The 22,487-nt window shown below is 39.3% G+C and overlaps 2 protein-coding genes across 5 annotated transcripts in view; both read right to left on the bottom strand.

Annotated features, from left to right (window-relative positions):
• LOC121323219 (cytoplasmic protein NCK1-like) overlaps nucleotides 1–11,032 on the bottom strand; it is a 55,089-nt gene extending 44,057 nt beyond the window's left edge. For both annotated transcript variants that reach the window (XM_041264136.1, XM_041264135.1), the window contains exon 1: nucleotides 10,903–11,032. The gene's annotated coding sequence lies outside the window, so the exon portion shown is untranslated. The remainder of the gene's footprint in view (nucleotides 1–10,902) is intronic.
• A 6,405-nt stretch (nucleotides 11,033–17,437) lies between these two features.
• LOC121323394 (solute carrier family 35 member G2-like) lies at nucleotides 17,438–21,853 on the bottom strand. 3 transcript variants are annotated; one of them, XM_041264435.1, is made up of 2 exons: nucleotides 21,677–21,853; nucleotides 17,438–19,509 (listed from the first exon to the last, which is right to left on the bottom strand). In XM_041264435.1, the coding sequence occupies exon 2, from the start codon at nucleotides 19,503–19,505 to the stop codon at nucleotides 18,252–18,254; it is 1,254 nt and encodes a 417-aa protein (XP_041120369.1). In that variant the 5' UTR covers nucleotides 19,506–19,509; nucleotides 21,677–21,853; the 3' UTR covers nucleotides 17,438–18,251. The 3 variants fall into 3 exon arrangements, with proteins under 3 accessions (XP_041120369.1, XP_041120368.1, XP_041120367.1); XM_041264434.1 differs by lacking the exon at nucleotides 21,677–21,853 and adding an exon at nucleotides 21,413–21,581; XM_041264433.1 differs by lacking the exon at nucleotides 21,677–21,853 and adding an exon at nucleotides 21,267–21,406.
• Between the last annotated feature and the right edge of the window lie 634 nt (nucleotides 21,854–22,487).

Below are 22,487 nucleotides of genomic sequence, written 5' to 3'. Positions count from 1 at the left end.
TACATCCATTTTTTTTCACATGTTTTTACATTGTTTTTTTGTAAAAAGTTAACCAATTAAAAAAAATATTCAATGACCATTTTCAAAATTTTGTGGCAGAGAGACGGATAGAATGAAGACTTCAAGTTTATAATTTTTTCAATGAGGAACTTAATGATTGACAACTATCAAAAGCAAATCAAAATCCCCTAAAACGATGACTTATTGGTTGTACAACCAGAAATCAATCTCACCCTGACCTAGGCAACCATAAGGCGAGAGCAGTTTATCTTAACCAGATCACAGCATAATTAGCATGGGCTTGATGATCACATTCCTGACACACTATTTTATTATTTCAAAAAACTAAAATGGCTGACTCAAACTGCCCTAGAAAAGATCTTTCAGTATTGCCAAAGGGAGCAGTCTCCTTTAGAGTTGAATATAATACTGTAGGGTAATGTACCACCACTTGTTTCACTATCTGTGCTGTCAATTTCTGGCCGTCTAGACGCATGTAAACTTTGTTGAATACCATACATGTAAAAATCAGTGAGTGTACAAAAAGTGTGCCATTTTTAAGGACAAAGTACACTGTATTTAAGTAGAAGGACTCATTTTACAATTATTTTCCAGACTTCAAATAGATGCACGACATATTAAAAGCATAAGTGTGTATCTGCTACCCATCCTTCAGGTGTTCTGGCGTGCCATTTCCAACCTGACATCCACTTTGGGGGTTCATGATTCAGTAAACATTTATCCTGCGACACTGACATTGCATATACGGTCAAAGTTCTTGTTGGATTACCTGTAGGAACCACAGAGGGTGCGATAACTACTGTGGTTCAGGAGTTCTCACAAGTGCAATACAGCTTTTTTTGGCAGCACTGAACTTTTTTTCTACAATTCTTCACCACATTAACATCCATGACCACAAATAGGCAATAGGTTGACACATAATTAAACTAGACCTGTGTGCGCAGCAAGTATCAAGAAGATACCACTGAAAGATCTGACCTCTCAAACACAACCCCTTTGCAGTGCTCCATCACGGGCACCCTCCAATTACTGGTCCACAACAATGAAGTCCATTTGACGGGGACTTGCATAGATGCGAAACCATTCACTCATGTACTCATGTCAGAATCCTGTATTCATTCGAAAGTTGGCTTCTCTTTTAGTTGGAAGTCAAGGGCACAGACTCATTTTTAACAGTGTTTATAGGCTTAATATTGGAAATACAAACACTGTAGAAGCCTGGATTTAATCCACGGAAAGGTTCACCATGCGTGAAGGAATTTTTCAAAAAACAATGAGGAGGACATCTTTAATACAATATAATAAACCAGCCTGGTTTGCACAGCTAACCTAATTGTGAATCTCATGTTTCATTTGCACTGTGTCCAGCATAAACACACTCTTCTTGTATGCTTCCACAATAAAGTTTCTGTTCACAAACACGGGGAATTTGGGGAGTCAATTGTTAGTCCATACACCGATTTGTGGGCTAATATACCCTGATATATATATATATGATATTATATATATATATCTATATAGATAATAATATATATATATATATATATATATATATATATATCTATAGTATATATGATATATATATATATATATAGATACACGTCTTCTAGGCCATTATTCAGTCTGGGCAAGGGGAGTCTAATCATGAACATGCTTAAACAAGAACAGCAATGCAACAGAGAGAAAGCCTACTTACAACAGAAATCCAGGTGGGTGTAATCCTGTGATTCACAGGCTGCAAGGCAAGACTCAGACTACAGTGCAAATTACTCCACACAGTAATCTCCTGAATCCTGTGTAAATGGTACATTCTGGCTAAAAATAAATTGCATCTGCCTGCACCCCCATTACAATTACAGTTGGTTCACTCAAGACGTGTGTTTAAGAAAATGACCCCTAGAATCTACTGCAACATTTATGAAAAGGAAAGGTAGGTTTTTAACACAGTGTGTTATTCCTTCTCTTTCAGTGATGTTGAAATATTTTACAGCAGGAGGTTCTGCATAGAAACAAACACTGAAACAAAGAAAAAGAATACAGAAATCAACAAAGAATCCGACAGCACGCAGAACGGACACAGCAAATTCATTCGGGGGAGGGGGCAGTTCCGAAGGTACAGTAGCGCCCATGCATATTAAAGATCTCCCCCCCCCCACCCCCACCCCCAATATGACTCACTGGAGCAAAAGTTATTTTCAACAACAATGGTTGAATTACAGGCGTTTGAAAAACCTGCAAGGTAGAAGATTTCCGGGCTGCACTATTTCTTCAGAAGAAGAAAGCATGAAAGGAACCATGCAGATATATAACAAGTATAAGGCCCTGATAATCTTGAACTCTCTGCTAAAGGTAGGGGGATCTAAGATTAGTACTTATCTGGGATACAATGGTTTAAACATACAGTAAGTACGTAAAACAGCAGCAATCAATCCCTCAGCACACTATAGATTAAAAACAGGTCAAAATTTGCCATCTTTGTGTCATGCCCACAAGCAACTAGGTAGCACCAATATGATTGTACCTAAGCATGGACACAGGTCTGGTGCTACAGGTCAAGTGCTACAGGTCTGGTGCTACAGATTAGTGAGTCTGGAAACACATTGTGCCTTTCCAGGTGCACCCCTCCGACTGGCTGGACAGACTTTTGGAATTCAGTATTCATTGTGGGGGTAGGCCAACTAAAAGCCTCAACTCTTAAAATTACACATCAGATTGTCCCTTCAATCAAAGTAAATGGCACTCTATAAATTTGCAGTAGACAATATTGACTCTGTCTGAACATCCCAGAGCAGACCCAGATCTGTGCAGTGCAACTTCTCATTGTGCTTTGGAGTCAAATGCTTGAGATGCTCTTCTATTCTAAAATGACAAGTAACCTAGACGTTTATGCAAATCTCCTCCTAGTTTTATCAGCTAGACGCACCATCCTGTGCAACACATTCCACCTAAAACAAGGAAGAGGACCAGTTCACTGAACAAGGCGAGGTTACAGGAAGTACTAATTACTGAATGCATTCTGGTGCCTGTCAGAAAAGGCTGCTCGATACAGCGATTTCCCTGCAGTCAAGTTTACAGAACAAGAATCTAGAGCTAGCCAAAAGTGGAGGCCTCTGCTTGACCAATCTATCCAGTGTAGAAGAGCAGGCAATGAAAACGAACGGCCGTTCACAAACTACTCCCGTGCTCAAGAGGCGTAGATGTCAAATGTGTTCCAAATCATATTTCACACTCTACCATAAGTAATGCACTCCACGTCCACCAAGAAACCAAAGCGCTGAAAAGGTCTGGTCAGTCGAACGGCAAGAATGACCACATCCATCTCAGGAGGTTTTAATTTTCGTATTATATAACACAGGTTTTTTCTTGTGATATAACAGCAGCGTCTATCAGACAGAGTTCACCATTTGTCAGACTGCTGCCTTGATTTGCATGCTGCAGAGAATGCCTTTAGTTCTTTAATTGAAGGAACCTCCTCATTACAAAAAAAATGCTGAGATTATCACTTCCACTTTTACTCAGTCCTGGTGTGAATCAACGCAGCATTACTGGAAGCATGAGTGCTTTGTAACAAAAGGAGCTTTTGTAAACCCCCCCCCCCCCCCCTTTTTTTTTTAAAAACAACATGGAGGTACAAAGAATTTTCTAATATAAAATATTCAATATCTACACCTACAATAATAAATACATACATACATTAAAATAAATACAAACCTGCGTAGTATGATGCAACAATATGAAAACCTACAGTATGCAAATCTAATACAAGCTTCCACAGATACTGAATACTGGTACTGTACCATAGTTTAAACACAGTGTTACAGAACCCTCTGCAGTGTATAAAAGGAACAGATGACTTTGCCTTTCTTGTGTTGTTTATATTGCAACAATTTGTTTTTTCAACATTCACACATCACAGGTAAAGAAACTAGGGAACTGCTTTTTTTCAACTCTCATGAGTGTTAGCCAAGTGATTTTTTTCTTCTAAACATTGCAGTGTATCCAGTTCACGCTCCCTTCTGCAACAACTGAAATGGGTGCAGTAATGTGGGAACAGAAAAACAGCATTGTTGCAGGAGGAAGAGTGATCTGGATACACTGCGATCCTCAAAAGATTTTTTTGGCAAACTCCTGGCAAATACTCCAGCTTAAACGTTGAGAAATAAGTGGATTCATGGATGTGAGATTAAAAATGTAAAAAGAGTAATCAGCAGTATGTTTAAAAATATACCGCTGCAATACGGAGGCATTTCTAGTAAACTTCACAGGATGTTATGGAACACGTTAACTACACCAATAAGAGAATCTCTTTTCTAATCAAATCAACTATTTAAAGTGATAAAGGCTGGCAAAAAAAGTATTCATTACTTTAACATAGACACATCTCTGTCCCTTTCTGTTATTTCTCTTTGTTATTTTTATTTATTTTTTTTTTTTTTTAAATCACTTCAGCTTCCTTCCTATTCACGTCCTGTGCTTGTTCTGGCTGAAGTTTGATCACTGGTGTAAATAGAAGACAGAACACAAGCAGTGATTAGGTGCCAGAAAGCAAAACACCTAATCCATCAAGCTGCTTTATCTCTGAACAAAAGGAAAACATGCAACAAACCTCGAGATGTTTCATCTTTTGTAACTTTGGTAATCTGTTGTTTCTTCAAAATAAACATTTTAGTCATTATCTAGCTGTTATCTCTGCCCCCCTGTCAGACTACGCACCAAGATGTCAGGAAGGCATCATATAATGAAAGTCATGTGTATCTGTGCTTTTCAGGTTTAAGATTAAACATTTAAAAAGGGTTTTTTTTGTTTTAGATACCTTTAAATAGGATCAGCTGAATAAAGACCACAAAGGTCTTGTCTGCAGGCAAGTGGAAAGTGAAGGTAAAGAGAGTTCCGACAGCCTAGACAGTATAGAACAGAGTGACTGAAAGTGAAGTGACGTATAAGTGTTGCAGGTTGTTGGTCAGGCAGTTCAGTACTACATGTTCCAGGAATCCACACTTTGAATAACATGTGTTATAGAGAATAATATTTCAATCATCCTGCTAGGGGCCTGAATAGCAAATTAGCATTGTGACAGTGACTAAGGTTAGGAATTAGTTAAAGGTTTAGGGTAAAAAAGTGTATTGAAGATTAGGGTTACGTTTATTTTCAGAAATGAACACACACCTAAGCAAATTTACTTTGTAGGTTTATGAAGACCACATTTTAGCTACTGGCTTAATTAAGTTGCAGGTACTGTAGAAGTTCAGCAAAAAGGTTAAGCACAACAAACTCCCTGCAAGAACGAAGAGAAGCCTGATCTTAAAATATTCCCTGTTTTACAGAAAGTCAGATAAATGCAGATTTTAAATGACATCGACATTGCTATTACTTTGGAAGCAAGGTAGCTATTATTGAATTTCCAACAAGTATAACTGACCAGACACAATGTTACAGAAATGTAGGGTACATTTGTCTCCCATTTATTTATTTTAAATTTAAAAACAGTAGTTTCAAAGATCTGTACTGTAGTAACAGCTGAAAGTTTCCAGTAAGGTGTTATATAAGGTGTAAAATAAAGTACCAACTGTTGATAAACTCATAACCTTTAATCTAGTCAGCAGCGTTCCCTCTAAGCTTTTTAGATATTGAGAAACTTGCCGTTTAGACTGAGAAAGGGTAAATTAGCGAGAAGCCTTCAGCCACATATTAACCCTTTCAATATATTTTTGTTGCATTATATAATTTTGAAACAATATTCCAACACAAGTATCTCAACAATTTTACAACTTACTTGAAATTTAAACAAAACATTTATTGTGGCTCTGTCTCCGATTTTGAATCATCCTCTGATCCTATGCAGCCCTGTCGGTTGTTATCATAGGTATAGACTGCATGCTTAACTGGTGGCCTGCATAAAATTGTTTTATACAACTGCATAAAACACTGGCATCTGCACTGCCTTCAATTGTAACCATCTTTAGGGCTACTAATTGTTCCATTCTTGGGAATACCAAATTCCATTTTTCAAAACATGGCCAATTCCATTTGTTCCCACTTTTTATCAACATATTAATAATGAAATATGACATTAATAAATATAATGTTGACAGTTAAAATAAGTAAATGTAATAAATATTCCGATAACTTATTTTATTCCCAATCAGATTCTTGTTGCTGTAATAGTAAGTAAAGCACATGAAAACACTTCAAACCTGTCATAATGTTTATCGACATCACTTGGCTCATTGCTAGCATTAAAACAAGCAAGAAAACCTAAGAATTATATGACAACAGTTCAGAAAAACAAATGTCCAACATAGTTGTGAGAATCATATTTACAGTCTTCCACTGACACTGTAGTTCAGTCTACAAATTAAGTTGTTTTGAAAAGACCTGTTTATCTTATTGCTGGCATTACAATAACAATAAAAAAAAATGAAACGGTTTAGTAACAGTCCAGCAATGTCATGCGAGAGTAATCCTATGTACAGTACTGCACAAATTAAGTTTAGCATTTCACTGGCATTACAATAATAATCAGGATAAAATATGAAACACTGTTAAAGGCGTGGTGTCTGACTCATTGCTCTAAAAACAGGTTCACTGATGTATTAATGACACGCAATTAATTTAGCTTACTTTGGGAAAGCTCTACCTTAGGTCTTACTTTTTCAGCATAGAATGCAGTGCTTTGCCATTGTTGCCGTCTTATTTGTTTTCTTATTCTCTACGTGTTTACGACTGGCATTATGATATTTAATGGTACTGACTTGTACATAATCACGAGAATTACAGCAGAGCTTTAAGAACACAATCGCACCATCCTCATACAGATATTCAGGTTTCCTTTAGCTCTGTCTTTCTGAAACATTGCTTTTTTTTCTTCATTGGAGCAGCCGCCATGTTGAGTTTCAGCAGAGACCTGAAGTGAAGTCACATGATGAATAAACTCGCAAAAAAAAAAAAAAAAAGAACGAAATAATGGACATGGTATGTCTTCTTCAATTCCTATACACTTAAATGTGTGTTTTTGACTAATGTGCTGATTACGTTTTTACTAGTTTCAAAACGCTTAAGATGATTTCTGAAATGGTCGTTTTTTTAAAAGGGAAACAAAACACAAACCGTCAAAGTGTGAGCGCTGTGATTATTATTTATGTTTACCAGAGTATTTACACTTCTAATGCAGGAAGATTGTGCTTCATTGATTTTAGTATTCAATTACACGACAAGTTAAAAACTGTAAAGTTCATGAGCAGCACACTCTATAGAGGTAGAATCGCCAGACACCTGTTTCGCCCACCCTGTACCAGTAGATTCGCTGGTGCGCCAGCGAGTTCTGCACTAAAGTGATATGCACTTTTACAGAGGGGAATGAGCTGCAAGACATACACAAATATGCTTATGTCAATGCTTTGTAAGAATGGTTTCAAAATAATAGGTTTACCTCAAGAGGCTGGAGTCCTGACTGAGGTTGACATTTATGATAACAACTTGCGAAAGTTAGTAAACGAAGTGCAAAGGTTGTTGCAAAGTTACTGCGAAAAATGTGCGCGTTTTAGCCTTCGAGGGAACGCTGGTGCTCAGAGCTATAAATGCTGCTTTTATTCACAACACAATGGCATGCCAAGAGACTGGACTCACCCAGAATGGGCTGACTGGGTCGAATACCATGGAGCAGAGGTGTTAAGTCACAAAAAGAATGGCGGTTGCTACTTTGCAGTTAAACAATTGCTTGCCAATCCGATATTTTTACACCATTTCTGCTTCTAACAGGTTTATTAAGAGGTTTAACACAGGTACAAAGCCAAAATCTTCTGGTTTAGTGTGTAGTTTAAGATTAAGATTATTAAGATTAAAGATTATTTTAAAAAGAATTAGGATACTGATTACACTATGTAACACAATTTTTGTTCCTGGCTAGTAAGTTATTTCCTAATTGCTTATGCCTCAAAAGTATAGAAAATGGCTATTATTCCCCACAAACTTACAAAAACTTACTAAAATTTACAGTATAATCGTAAATCTCGAAAAACTACTCACTTCTAAATCTTTTGTAGTCATTTTTGTATTACTTTAGTATAAATACATGTTAATTTGGATTCATATGTTGTTTTTTTCTGACTATGTGAACGAAGACACACACATTTGCCCATTTTCTCATTGGAAATAGTGATATTTTGAAATTTGCCTGTCCTGGTCACAAAAGCAAAGTTTGTGGGGAATAATAGCCATTTTCTATACTTTTGAGGCATAAGCAATTAGGAAATAACACTTACTACCCAGGAACAAAAAAAAAAAAATTGTTACACAGTGTTATTATTTGTCCTTACTCAATTTATAAGGACACATTGTATAATTTAGGGCCTGCTTAGTGCACGTGCAATTAAATAGTTAAGGTTAATGTTTAAGCTGCCTGGGTCAAATGTTTCCACTCAAATGAGAGAATAACCCTTAAGATAGTTACAGATCACTGAACTAACCCCCTGACCCCATATAATAGGCCTGATAAGATATTCATGATTATTGATCATCAAAATAGGAAATTGCTTCAGCATATATATATTTTTTCTTCTTCCTTTTGATTACACCTGGAAGTTAACATTAGCTGAACCGTCTGTCAAATTGTGCTTCCCACTCAGCGGTCATGTTTGGTATGGTTTACATTACAACAGATTGTGGCAGCTTCTTCGGCATCTGCACCACTCAGCTACCTCAACTGGGCAGGTACCTGCTCCAGCTGCCCTGTTATGTCCTCAACTTGGGCACCAAGAAAAAGCTTCTGCAGAGGTATGCTTTTAAAGCAGTCAAATCAGAGATGGAGATCAATTTCAACCTTAAAGGACACACTAGCAAAAGCACTGGTTTGAAGCTGCTGAAAAAGGGATGTGTAAGAGCAAAAGTGCAGAGACAAAATGAAGAAAATCAACTGGAGGCTTTCATACCCGACAAGTGAACCCCCCCCCCCCCCACTTTCACATCCTACATTAAGGTAGCTCACACTCTCAAACTCAGAATGCCCCCCTCCCTACACCCACGTTACTTTGCCAAGTCTTCACTTTAAACACAAAATCTTTGAATGAGCAGTGGGAGACTGAAGCCTATCACAAGTTACCACACTCATTACATGGCCTAGCAAAATTACAATGGTTAACTTAAGCAGTTTAGTGACTGGAGTTTCTTCTCCAAGACCCCATGAACATCTCTATCCAAAGACTCTGCATATTAAACTGCAATACATCTAAAACAGTCCTGGAAGGTCTTGATATAGAATACTAGATTCCTGTGCACTGCACTCTGCTTTCAGCTTCTTGACCGAAGCTGCTGGGTCATTCTCTGATACTTCCACAGATGGCAAGCTGGCTGGCATGCCATAAAAGTACATTTCACAATGTCATAGCGAGTGGAAAAACACGCAGCCCATGCAGGACCATAAAGGGATGTGAATCAATCAGTACTATGCAGTGTCAGCTCTGTAAAGTGGTTTTCCCTGTGGCTGTGTGCATGGTGATGACCAAATTGTCAGCTATGCCACACATACAGTAGAGGAGGAAGAGCAAACTCAGTGTGTGTCTGTGACTTAAGACAGGCATCAGTTTTAGCAGCTGGGTATCCTTAAGCATCAAATCGCTATTTAAACAATACTTGGTCTTAAGAACATATATACAGTGTATTAGAAAATGCATTTAGTATGGTTGAATAGTACGGTTCTGCAATACCAAGGGTTAAAAATGATGAACAGAGGTCATAACCACTGAACAGACTAGGAAATACAAATGTGCCTTGAGCAAACTCAAATAGAAAACAAAGTTGTGCTGCAATCTACTCACCACCTTATAGCACCACCAGTTTCCTACCTCAGGCAATCAGAGCCTACAGCACAGCACTTCCCTTTTTTTAAATCTGGACTACATGCTCTGTATTCAGCTTTCAGTCTATGTAGGCTGCTAAATTAGTTAATACATAAACTTTACTGTACGGTGATATTTTCTTTTCCAGTACAGTAACATTTTGCCAGTCTTTTTCAAACCTACCAATGACACTTTAGTGGTGGTGGTCTGTTTTTTTACAGTGCAAATCCAAGTAACTATACTTTCTGTGTGTGACTGCCTGCCTGCCTGTGTGTTTGGCACTGGTGTGATTAAGCTCCCTGAAAAAACCTTGTGTGTGTTGGAGAGAATCAGTTTGTGTTTAGTCATTCCAGGGAGTAGCTTCTGCTGCTAACATTCCACAGGGACAAACAGAAAAATGGAAAAAGCACGACTGTATTTTACCCACAGTCTGAGCAATTGTGTTTGATCTCCAGCTCTCGACGTTCCATAGGTGTGTTCACACACACACACACACACACACACACACACACACACACACACACACACACATGTATATATATATATATATATATATATATATATATATATATATATATATGGTATAGTAATCGCAAAGAGTGCTTTTGAATGGGAGCTTTGTTCTGACCTCACAGCATTTTCGATGGTTTACCGCTTAACAAAGACATGCACACAGTAGTTCTATTCCATAGTTTTTGAAAATCCTCCAACCTAACGTTAATGAACTACTGTACACTAACTACATCATTACCAAACCTCATGGCACAATATTGGAAGAAACGAGACCATGCCAAACCCCATTGCAAAAATACCGCTAAACAGAAAAAAGTGGTATTATTCATTATGAAACGCAATATGCTGGACTGTATTCTGGATATGAATACTCGTTTTAAAATGCAAAAATACATAGAACGTTAACTTTAACAAGTTTCAATCTCTAGTAGCAGTGTTGTCAATTTCATGGAGTCGCGTTTCTCACATTCCACAGTCCATTTTATTATCTAAGGCAAAATAAACACAAAGAAAACCATGTTGGTTGCTTTCCTACCTTAGTACCTAGGTCGAAAGGCGTTACCGTCCTTGAAATATTGAAAAGCAAATATTCTCAAGCGTTTGAAAAATGACAGAATGCTGGTTGCAGCGAAACAATTTTCTTCAAACAGCTCGTCCCGCTGTGTGAGCTAACTCCTGGCAATTTTCTCTACAATCTAACTTGCTTCCAAAGTCCTGCCCTCTCGTACGCCAATTGGTCGTTTCCTCAAAATAATGCTTGTTTCGTTTGGTAAGTACCACGTCAGTCAAATACACCCGAGCACCTTGCATGCATATATACTGTATAGTTTAACACACACTTCAGTGATTTAAACCTACATATTGTCTTGAAAACTAACTGTTGACTGTTCATGGATTTATAGACATGGGATGGATTTCTTATTCATTAACATTTATTGTGAGTAAAATGTGAGAGAATCCACGTGCACAAAACTAGGCATTAGCTACTTCTAAGGTTACAGACCTGTTAAAGTAGTTTAGCTGTACCTTTGGGAAATTCACGCAAAGATGTTTTGTTAGGTTGTTGTTATTATTATTATTATTATTATTATTATTATTATTATAGCAAATTAGGTCAACATAGGCAGGCGCATCACACAGGGCGAGGCAATCACACACAAGCAGAGGGTGGGCGCGAACTCGGGACCTCTCCACTAAATCATAGCGCCGTACAAAAGATTAGGTCACCTACCAGCCCTGCTGCTGCCTACCCCCATGCACGCTACATTATTATTGCTATTTAAAGATTGGACATCTGGTTGATACATACGTCAGACCACAAAACTCATTGCCACATGGCTACTGAATCTCCTGAGTGTTTTTTTGCATACTTCAAACAGGATTCAAGGTGGGCTTTCTTAAGTAATGACTTCCTTCTTGCCACCCTACCATACAGGCCAGATTTGTGGAGTGCTTGGGTTATTGTTATCACATGCATACTTTGACCAGTCATAGCCATAAAAGCCTGTAGCTCTTATAAAGTTGCCATTGGCCTCTTGGTAGCCTCTCTGATCAGTCTCTTTGCTCGGTCATCCAGTTTGGATGGCTGGCCTGATCTAGGCAGGGTCTTTGTGGTGCCATACCTTCCACTCCTTAATAATCGTCTTGACCGTGCTACAAGGGATATTCAAGGCCTTTGATACTTCCCAAACTTCCCATCCCCTGATTTGTGCCTTTCGACAACTTTGTCCCAGAGTCCTTTTGAAAGCGCCTTGGTGCTGATGGTTGAGTCTTTGCTTTGAAATGCACTACCCAGCAGAGGGAACCTACAGGAACTGCTGAATTTATCCTGAAATCATGTGAATCACTATTATTTAACACAGGCAGAGGCCATTTAACTTGGTGTGTGATTTTGAAGATGATTGGTTACACCTGAGCAAATTTAGGATTGCTATTACAAGGGAGTTAGACACTTATCCACAGGTTATTTCAGTTTTTATTTTTAATTAATTTCTAGATTATTTTTTCACTTGGAAGTTGTGGGGTAGGATGTGTAGCTAAATAAAAAAAATTCCAGGCTATAAGGCAACATAAGGGGAACATTTTGAAAGGGGGGTGTAGACTTTCTATAGGCACTGTATCTGCTATAAATGGTCTCTAATTTATTTATTCTATGGAATGAAACTTCAGTTAAAATATTAATACCTTTGCTCCAGTAAGAAACAGTGTGCATGAAAGAGTGCTTGGTTGAGCACACCAAGTTTACTTATCAGTGTTTTATTATATAGACTGCCTAATGAATAATTACATGGAATGCCTGGCACTCATAAATAAATACTATAAACATAAAAGTCAATTTTAGTTTTAAAACATTAACCATTTGATGGTCATAAAGCTAGAAAGAAAATGTGTGCCAACTACATGCCTTGCATGTTGTAGTATGTATTTATTTCCACGTTTAAAGCATTAAAAGGTTCTTAAATAAAAATGGAATACAATATTTGCTCTGGAGCAAAGGCAACAATGTGCCATTGTATATGATGTGCACTACATTTACATGCAGGGTGCTACAGTTCAGTGAACTGTCAAAGTCCATTGGACTGGTGTTGTTTAAATTGTAGTAATCATCACATGTTTTAATAGCTTCTTTCAAATGCATTTCCAAAGACTACTTATTCAGAACAGCAAAGTTACAGAAATGAAATAGGGATTTCTGAATGACACAAACCACAAACTACAGTCATCATCATTATCACCAAAATCAAGTGGTGGTTGATTACGAGATTTTGTGCATCAAGTATGCCCTCCAGTTTCTCGATACATTCCTTTGACAGGCAGGAGAGGTGATGTTCTTCCTGTGTAACACAGAGGGCCTGTGTTACAGTTCTGTAGTGATGTAACTCTCAGGAATGGTCATGCTGTCTGCAGGACGCAATCTGTTTCCTGTTCTTGTAGATGCACACGTGCATTAAAATGTCTGTTTCCCCTATTTCTAATCAACACGTTAGAAAAAAAAAGAGACTTTAAAGAGACAATGCACTCGTGTGTAACCACCACCGAAGAATGTAACACAACTTGTTAATAAGACATACGGTACACACCATTGGTAATGATTATTTCACTGGAGAATGTTTCTTGCAACATTTACTTTTGCAACGGACTTTGGTGCTCGTGAAAGGTGCCTTTCTGCACCACAGCTCAGCCTCATTGCCCACCATGCTTGGCTTGGTGGGACCACCCTAAGGGACTGAGGGAATATGCCCACCCTTATCCTTGGCTTTTCTTATCGAGACAGCATGCAGTGATGCCCTCCGTCATTTGGGTTGGAAACAAGAGCACAGGTTTTTTTTTTTTGTTTTTTTACAGCTCAAATAATTTATTTTCAAACATGATAGAGAAAAAAAAAACCTCAAACGATGTTACTCCGTTCCTACAGTCTCAGGTTACACCTTTACAATTGCACATCTACATATTGGCTTCGTCTTTAAATGAATCACTAAAGAAATAAATTCGATAAACAGGTTTTGCAAATTCGAATTTAAGAACACGATTGTGGTAACTGTGCCTTTTTCCCTACAGCATTCCTTTGGAGTGCAAACATTTCAAATCATTCAATATTTTTAGTATTTTTAAACCGGTTATCAGATTTGCATAAAAGTAGACTTCCCTTACAGAAGTTTACCATAGTAATTTTGCACTATAGTTTTGCATCTTACTACACCTTTACCTTAAAATTTACCACGCTTGCCAATACTTTACCATGGTTTTACTACGCGTTCACGTTGCAGCTTTACTAAACAAGCGGAAGAAATCCCTGAGGTGTCATTATTGGTACTTTATTAGCAGAGACGGAGTCCTTTTATCAGCAGTTCTGCACAGAAGACACCATGTATCACTTACAGTTTACCATCAAAGGGTTAGTTCCCGTCTCATTTTTTTTTTTACTCTAGTTAAAATAGATTGATTCGGTGCTTGTGCTATTTCTACCCTGTAAATAGATATACAGTATACTACTAAAAAACAATTGTTCTTCAGCTTTGTGCAGTCTATAAAGGGTGAGTTAGGGTACTTTAATACTATAATTATACTCCTGTTTCAACATTCACGTGGGGTTTCTGTATAGTATACAGACTTGTGTAAGTGCTTTGGAAATCTGGCCCTACCTTTCTTAATAAGTGGACTATGCATTTAGTTTTTATATATAAGAGAGTCCATATAGCACTGCTAAATCAAGATGAAATGATCATGACTTTGAACATTTCGATCTATTATTTTATATTAGGCACTGATTGAGAACAATGCTGCTAAATGCTGTGATTAATAAAAGACAGGTTTCTGCATCTGTCAATGAATCCGATGTAATAATCTCAGTCTTTAATCCATTGATCAATCTCTCCAGCCAAGGACCAGTTATATGTGTATGATTCTATATTACGAAAAATATTGTCCCTGCTCAGATGATGATTTGCCATGTTTACTAAGCATTCCTGCAAAAACAGTGTCTGAACAGGCACTACAAGACTGACTGAGAAGGGAAAAACCCCACTAGTGTTGCATGTGCCCTTAACAGATCGGTGAAGCCGGTTTCTTAAACACACTGTACATGCATTTGCTTTCAAGAACAAGAATGCCCCCCTGTGGTGACAATGGTAAATTGTGATGACAGTGGTTTGTGGGGCTTTTCTGTTGTCAGTTTTACCCCATTGTGACCACTTCCACACTATTTATCTTGGTATCTCAGAATATACTGTATATATCTGCTCCCTTTTTATATATCTGCTAATGGTTTTATTAAGTAAGCCAAATCAAATGAGCAGTGCTGCCTTACCAGTGACAATCAACCAGGGTGGGACATTTACTGCCCATTGATACCCTTGAAATCCCTGTTTGCATTCAATCTCACCTGAGCTGTGGAATAATTGCAGTGTCAGTCCTGTGGTCACACAGTTTAAAAAACACATTTCATAGTTTGATATCTTAAATGTACTGTACTATAATACTCTCAATGGCTTGTCTACCAATGCAAAACCTCTTGACCTACCCCTCCTACTATGCACTGGATTTGCCTGATCTACGCACCACATTACTGGATCTGTGACACGCTGGCGAATGGACAGAGGCCCAGCGACAGACTGCAGATCAAAAAAATAATACTTTTATTATAAATAAGCACAAAATAAAAGGGCACAAGGGCCAAAACAAAGGTATTTAAACACAGCTACCAAACACAAAGCAAAACTTAAAAAAATAAAGGTTTCCAGGCTGGGTGATGCCTTCACTGGATCAGAAAATCAGAAAATTAAAAAAACACAAAACAGCAAACCAAAAACAACAAACACAACCATCTGCTTGCTTCCACAGCTACCTCTTCTCCCTAATAGGCAGCTGAGGCCTCCTTTTATGTCAGGTGGCTGGTTGCTGATTGATAGTTAATTACTCCAATCAACCCAAGCCACCTGCACACAATAAACCCAGGAAGGTAGGGGAATTTAACCCCATCCCTGCCAATCTATAAAGGGCAGAGTTCTGCTCTGCCACACACCTCACCCCACATACAAAGTACGCAGGCCGCAATCGGCCAACTCCCCCCCCCCCCCTTTTTTTAAACCCAACCCCTCCCCCTAAGAGTCCCATTATGTCCCTTGGGTGGGCTGTTTCGGTGGGCGGTGGTGGGCGGGGTTGATGTCAGAGCCCCCAAGCCGCTGTCAGTGGACCTGGACCCTCCAGCAGATGCAGCGCTGGCGGGCAGGCAGCACCCCTGGACAGTGTGGGCGTAGCCTCCTTAGACGGTGTGGGTTTCCCTAGCAGCGTCGGACCCTCTGGCAGCGTCGGACCCTCCAGTGGCGGAGGCAGGAATGGTGGCCCGGCTCCCTCTGGTGGCGGAGGCGGGGACAGCCTCTGGCTCCCTCTGGTGGCGACAGTGGCCCAGCTCCCGGCGGTGGCGCTCCCTCTGGTGGTGGAAGTGGGGACGGTGACCCGGCTCCCTCTGGAACAGCAGGTGGGACCATGCGACTCTCGGGAACAGCAGACAAGGACTGGTGCCACTCCGGTAGCTGCAGCTCCAGCTCCTCCTGTGGCAATGCTGCAGCCCCTCCACCACCAGTAGTGGGGGCTGTGGCCATTCTAATGGCCTCAGAGGCAGGGCTGGTACCTGCCGTAACGATCGGGTGCGCCTCCTCTGGACTCCTCTCAGCAACACAGGTAGAGGCAGCTGTGGAGCATCAGCCTTCTCCCCTTCTGGCTCCCTGGTCCATGGCTCCTCCCCTCTGGGCTCTGGGAGTGGTGGATCCTCCCCTCTGGGCTTTGGGAGAGGCAGCTCCTCCCCTCTGGGCTCTGGGAGTGGCAGCTCCTCCCCTCTGTGCTCTCGGGGCAGTGGTTCCTCCCTCTCTGGCTCTCAGGACGGCGGCTCCTCTCTCTCTGGCTCTCAGGACGGCGGCTCCTCCCTCTCTGGCTCTCGGGACGGCAGATTCTCCTTCTATGGCTCTCGGGACGTCAGCTCCTCCCTATCTGGCTCTCGGGGTGGCAGATTTGGCTCCTCCCCCTCATACTGCGTGGGGCAGATAGCCACAGTGTGTCCATACGCCCCACAGCTGGGGCACAACTCCGCCGCGAGGCTCTTCAAAAAAAATTTCCAGCTGTCATCCCTGACCTTTTCCTGCTGTTGCGGTTTCTGTTGCTACTTTCTGGTTTTCTTTCCCATTGTTTTTGTTTTTTAATTTTAAAAAAATAAATAAAAAAAATGATCCCAAAAGTTCAAAAAAAAACCTGCAATACTGTTTTGAGCCTCCTGGAGGCGCTATATCCCACTCTGACACCAAGTGTGACAGGCTAACGAATGGACAGAGGCCCAGAGACAGACTGCAGTTCAAAAAAATAATACTTTTATTATAAATAAGCACAAAATAAAAGGGCACAAGGGCCAAAACAAAGGTATTTAAACACAGCTACCAAACACAAAGCAAAACTTACAAAAATAAAGGTTTCCAGGCTGGGCAATGCCTTCACTGGATCAGAAAGTTCAAAAACCAGAAAACAGCAAACCAAAAACAGCAAGCACAACCATCTGCTTGCTTCCTCAGCTCCCTCCTCTTCCTAATGGGACGCTGCAGCCTCCTGATTGATCGTTAATTACTCCAATCAATCCCAGCCACCTGAACACAATAAACCCGGGCAGGTAGGGGAATTTAACCCCATCCCTGCCAATCTATAAAGGACAGAGCTCTGCTCTGCCACATAGTCTTATTTATTCTATTCTTTGATTTCTGTATGCCAGTGAGTACGTTTGAATCACACATGTTTTTATTCTGTTGTTTGCACTCTGTAATTGTTTTGTATTGGTACTGGTGCTGTTACTGGCATTCTGCACTATTTGCTAAAGTGTTTGATACTGGTACTGTTACTGGTACTGGTCCTGGAAGCTGTGAAGTTGCTGGCAACTCTAGTTTTTTATTGTTTTCCAGGATCCCCTTGTAAATGAGGCATTGGTCTCAATGGGTGAATCTCCTGTTTAAATGAATAAATAATTAAAATACATTTGAGAAATGCCACTCAAAATCTGGCAGACTTTATACTATACATGTGGATTGGTAGCTGTACAGTATTAGAAATACATGTCCTATATGTTATTTCAGCATAGATAGCATGGAAAAAAATATCCATTGACCTTTTAACCCAGTTAATAATATTCAGATTTTATCTAGATATTAGGATAGCATAATAGCATCACATCCAAAGGAAATCAAGGAGAAATTTGCTGACCATTTTATTTCACATATGAGAGTTATCAAAGACATTACACAGTTGGCACTTTCAATGGCACAATACAAAATAACTATATCTTGATTCAGACATTCATAAGACTGTTAAATTGCACATTAGGGAACACTGTACACCATACGGTTGCTCTCACTTAATAGGGGAGTCTAGGATCTCTTCATAATCTTGCCTCCTTCCCCGCCCCACCCAATAAAGCTTATAACCTGCAAGAAGAAAGACACTGAAAATAATTATAGAACCACCAATTACATCGTAAACAGAAGGGATCATACGTAACACTAAAAGCTGGAGGATCATAGCCACCACGATTTCCAAATGCTGGACTGTGCTGACCAGTGCTGGGTGAAACTTATTTAAAGCATAATAAACTCCTAGGAATGCTACAGTGGAGCATATGCAGATGCCAATGAGATAGCCCCAGGTTTCGCCATCCAAGGGTATGATTGGTTCTTGAAGAATGAACATAGTGGATGCGCCCCAGACTGTACCAGTCCAGCCAAAGGTGAAAAGGGCAGTCCACATGCTAACCTTCTCCTTGATGGCTCTGTAAATGATCATGGACAGGGCAGCGGTTAACCCTGCCATCACGGTCATGCTGTACCCAAAGGCTTCCTTCCAAAACCCAAGCAAGGAGTTGTCTTCGTCCACAATGTTGGGGATCATGACCAAACAAAGCCCAAAGACACTGCTCACCACCGTCACAATGTCTGTGTAAGCCAGTCTTTCATCGATGAGGAGGAAAGCTAGGACGGCACTGAAAACAGTGGTGGTCGCCCTCCACATTATAGTCCCATTGCTAGGAGGCACGATCGCGAAGGACGTGTAGGCGCAAGTGATAGATATGACATTGCACACTCCATAGAAAAAGAGACGTAGCCTGTATCCCCTAGGGCCAAAAGGAGGCTCCTGGTAGTAATAGACTACAATGATGGACAGCACTTGGATCACAGAGCGAATGAAGAGCAGTTCCAAGGATGGAACTTTGGAGCGGTCTGCTGCTAGTCTAGTGATCAGCGCAACGCATCCGTGGGCCATAGCAGCTCCAAAAAGGGCAGCCCAAGTCATCTTGGAGGTGAATATTGAGGAATTAGCAAAGCTCTGCAGCTGATGACTGACTCCATTGTCTTTCTGTTCCTCTGGGGGCTTGGAGCGCGCATCCATTGTGCCAAAGAAAGTTCTTGCTTGTCCTTTGCCACCACTCAGCAATTTCTTGCCTGGGGTTTCATCTACAAAAAGCTCATGGTCTTCTGAAGAGGGTGAGTCATCATACGCCCCATCTCCAGGCTGGGGGTAGTGGGAGCTGTACTTCACAGTAACTGTGTTGGGGTGAATTTTAACTCTCTTTTTTGGAGCAGACTGTTTTTTGGAGGGGGAGATGTCCATTTTCCTACATGTGAAACAATACGCATTAATGAGATACACAGGTTTTAATTTGAATTTGACAGACTGTAGTACATGATTGATTTATTTTAGATTGACAAATATTGTCAAATGAAGCATTAAGGATTTTTCCAAAATAAATGCAAAACTAATAAAAACAATTACCAATATTGTGGGACAACTAAATGACAGGTTGAATTACTTCATGGGTTTTGATACCAGTGGTATGTAGGGCAGAGCTGCTTAAGTCTTAACTACTGCATAATGCTATAAATAGTCATCAAGGGCTTATTATGTAAGAAAGAAAATCAAAGAAAATGGAAATACATTTAATGTATCTACTTTTCCTGTTATAAACACTGGACTTGTTTGGCAAAATTACAGGGAATTTTTTATTTATTTATTTATTTATTTTTTTTAATTTTTACTGTTAGTACAACTGACAAAAACACCCTTAAGAATATACTTGACAACTCTTTTATTGATAGCCAGTTCAGGAAGTCTTTAATTGGATGCTTTTAAATCTTGCAATGCATCTATAATAATTCTGATCTAAAACAAATTATCTGAAATATCTTAATATTAATCGAAACAAGTACAAAAAAGGTTCTGTGAATCGCTTGTTACTATAAATTTGATCAAAAACTAAAAATGAGATCACTTGTATCTATGAATAAAATTAATTTCTGTTTTTGACCTACTTATCAGGTGAAATATATAAGCTTTTTTCATCTAATACTTTATATATTAATTACTTTTTTAAAAACACATAACTCTAGGCACTCCTTGCAATTAGCTTAAATTAAAACACAATCTTTATAAGTGCCATACAAAGTTCAGCATATAAAGCGCCACAGGGGGGCATTACAAATAGGTTTCTTTGCAAAATCTGTTCTTCTAATTCAATTGAGTGGTTGTATTGATGTAAATAATGAAAATAAATAAATGTCACTTTAAATATCATTTAAATAATTTGTTTTGTTTTGTTTTATTCGATTTTTTTTTTAAATCTATGATTATGATTAAACTCTATGCACAATATTACAAATATTCTACTAATGACATGTCACAAAAAATAAAAATAAAATACTAAACCCCAAATTCCCACATAGGCTAATTACTCCCATTGCAATTCTCGATATCAGTGGAGGTCACACAGCTCTCAAGCGTATGTTTTATACCAATCAATAATGTGCCAGTATACAGAAAGAAAAGCAATTCAATCCACATTAGGTGTCACAGTAGGCTACGGTCTACCACATTTGTCATTCAAAAAAATGCAACATGATTTACTATCAATGTACGCGCAACAATGAATGCCGTTGCATGTGAATCAATGAGAGTATCATACATGTAACTAGCCTCATTCTAGATGCAATTAAACAGCATATTGATTTGTAAAACCATTTTCATTCCGATCATTACAGCCTATATCTATACGAATTGTCAGGCTACCAGAAACTAAAACTGCTATTTATTTACTTGGCACTTTATTTAATCGTTAAGAGTATGTCTATACGTGGTCATAACTTAAATCGTATATATATATATATATATATATATATATATATATATATATATATATATATATATATATACACACACACACACACACACACACACACACACACACATATATATATATATATATATAATATATTATATATATCTATATTATATATATATATATATATATTTTTGCAAATGCACTATTTAAACAATTGCGTTTGTGTTAGTGATAAAAAGAAAAGTCGATCTCTGTACCTCATTATGAAAATGCTATAAATTACATTTTGTCCAGATAGAAATTCCACATCGCCATAGTGTAATGAGGTGTATAATCTTTGCAAAGGCGATCCAGTCACTACAAGCTACTTAAAACTAGAGCATTACAAATAAACCAGTCTCACCTTTTTGTACACTAAGCTGGGTTGCTTCCGAAGTAAAACAATCACATTTATATAAATATTAGCATTGGCTTAAAAAGGTAATATTTCCTTTTACGGGGAACCTGAAGTGTGCTTGCCATCTCGCCATCCTAATTTGCACTTCGTTCCCGCAGAGAGAGAGAGAGAGAGAGAGAGAGAGAGAGAGAGAGAGAGAGAGAGAGAGAGAGAGAGAGAGAGAGAGAGAGCGAGCTTCCAGTGAAGTCCATAGACCCCAATTCTCATCACCTTTAAAAAATATTCTGCATCTACGGGTTTCTTCTCTGGTTTCACTTCTTAGGTCTCATTTCCCCGATCCGAAATTCAAGTGGTTGGGTCTCTCAGTGTCCACACTGTGAATGTGTGTCTTTCAGTGTCCACACTGTGAATGTGTGTCTTTCAGTGTCCACACTGTGAAAGTGTTTCTCTCAGTGTCCACACTGTGAATGTGTGTCTCTCAGTGTCCACACTGTGAATGTGTCCACACTGTGAATGTGTTTCTCTCAGTGTCCACACTGTGAATGTGTGTCTCTCAGTGTCCACACTGAATGTGTTTCAGTGTCCACACTGAATGTGTTTCTCTCAGTGTCCACACTGTGAATGTGTGTCTCTCAGTGTCTACACTGTGAATGTGTGTCTCTCAGTGTCCACACTGTGAATGTGTGTCTCTCAGTGTCCACACTGAATGTGTTTCAGTGTCCACACTGAATGTGTGTCTCTCAGTGTCCACACTGTGAATGTGTGTCTCAGTGTCCACACAGTGAATGTGTTTGATACGCTCTAATCTAACTTGAGCAGGTACATGTCCTGGTTGGTGTGTGTTTCTGTGCTGTGGAGATGCTGAACAGCTCCAGCAGTGACTCAGCAGGCTATATATTGTAAATACTGGAGCTGGTCTGGGGGGTCAGCTGTGTCTGTTAACAGTTTATGTGGTGACGACAAGAACTAGCTTTCCATTTGGAAAGTCTGGGGTAACATTCAAACGGTCCAGCTTTGAATCCTACCTGGAACAAACTGGTTTAGAACAAGTAAATCATTCCTCTAATGGCAATAGAGTAAT

This window comes from Polyodon spathula, chromosome 11 (assembly GCF_017654505.1).
Source record: "Polyodon spathula isolate WHYD16114869_AA chromosome 11, ASM1765450v1, whole genome shotgun sequence".
In the NCBI taxonomy this organism is placed as follows: Eukaryota; Metazoa; Chordata; class Actinopteri; order Acipenseriformes; family Polyodontidae; genus Polyodon; species Polyodon spathula.
This window is presented reverse-complemented; position numbering and strand designations above follow the sequence as displayed.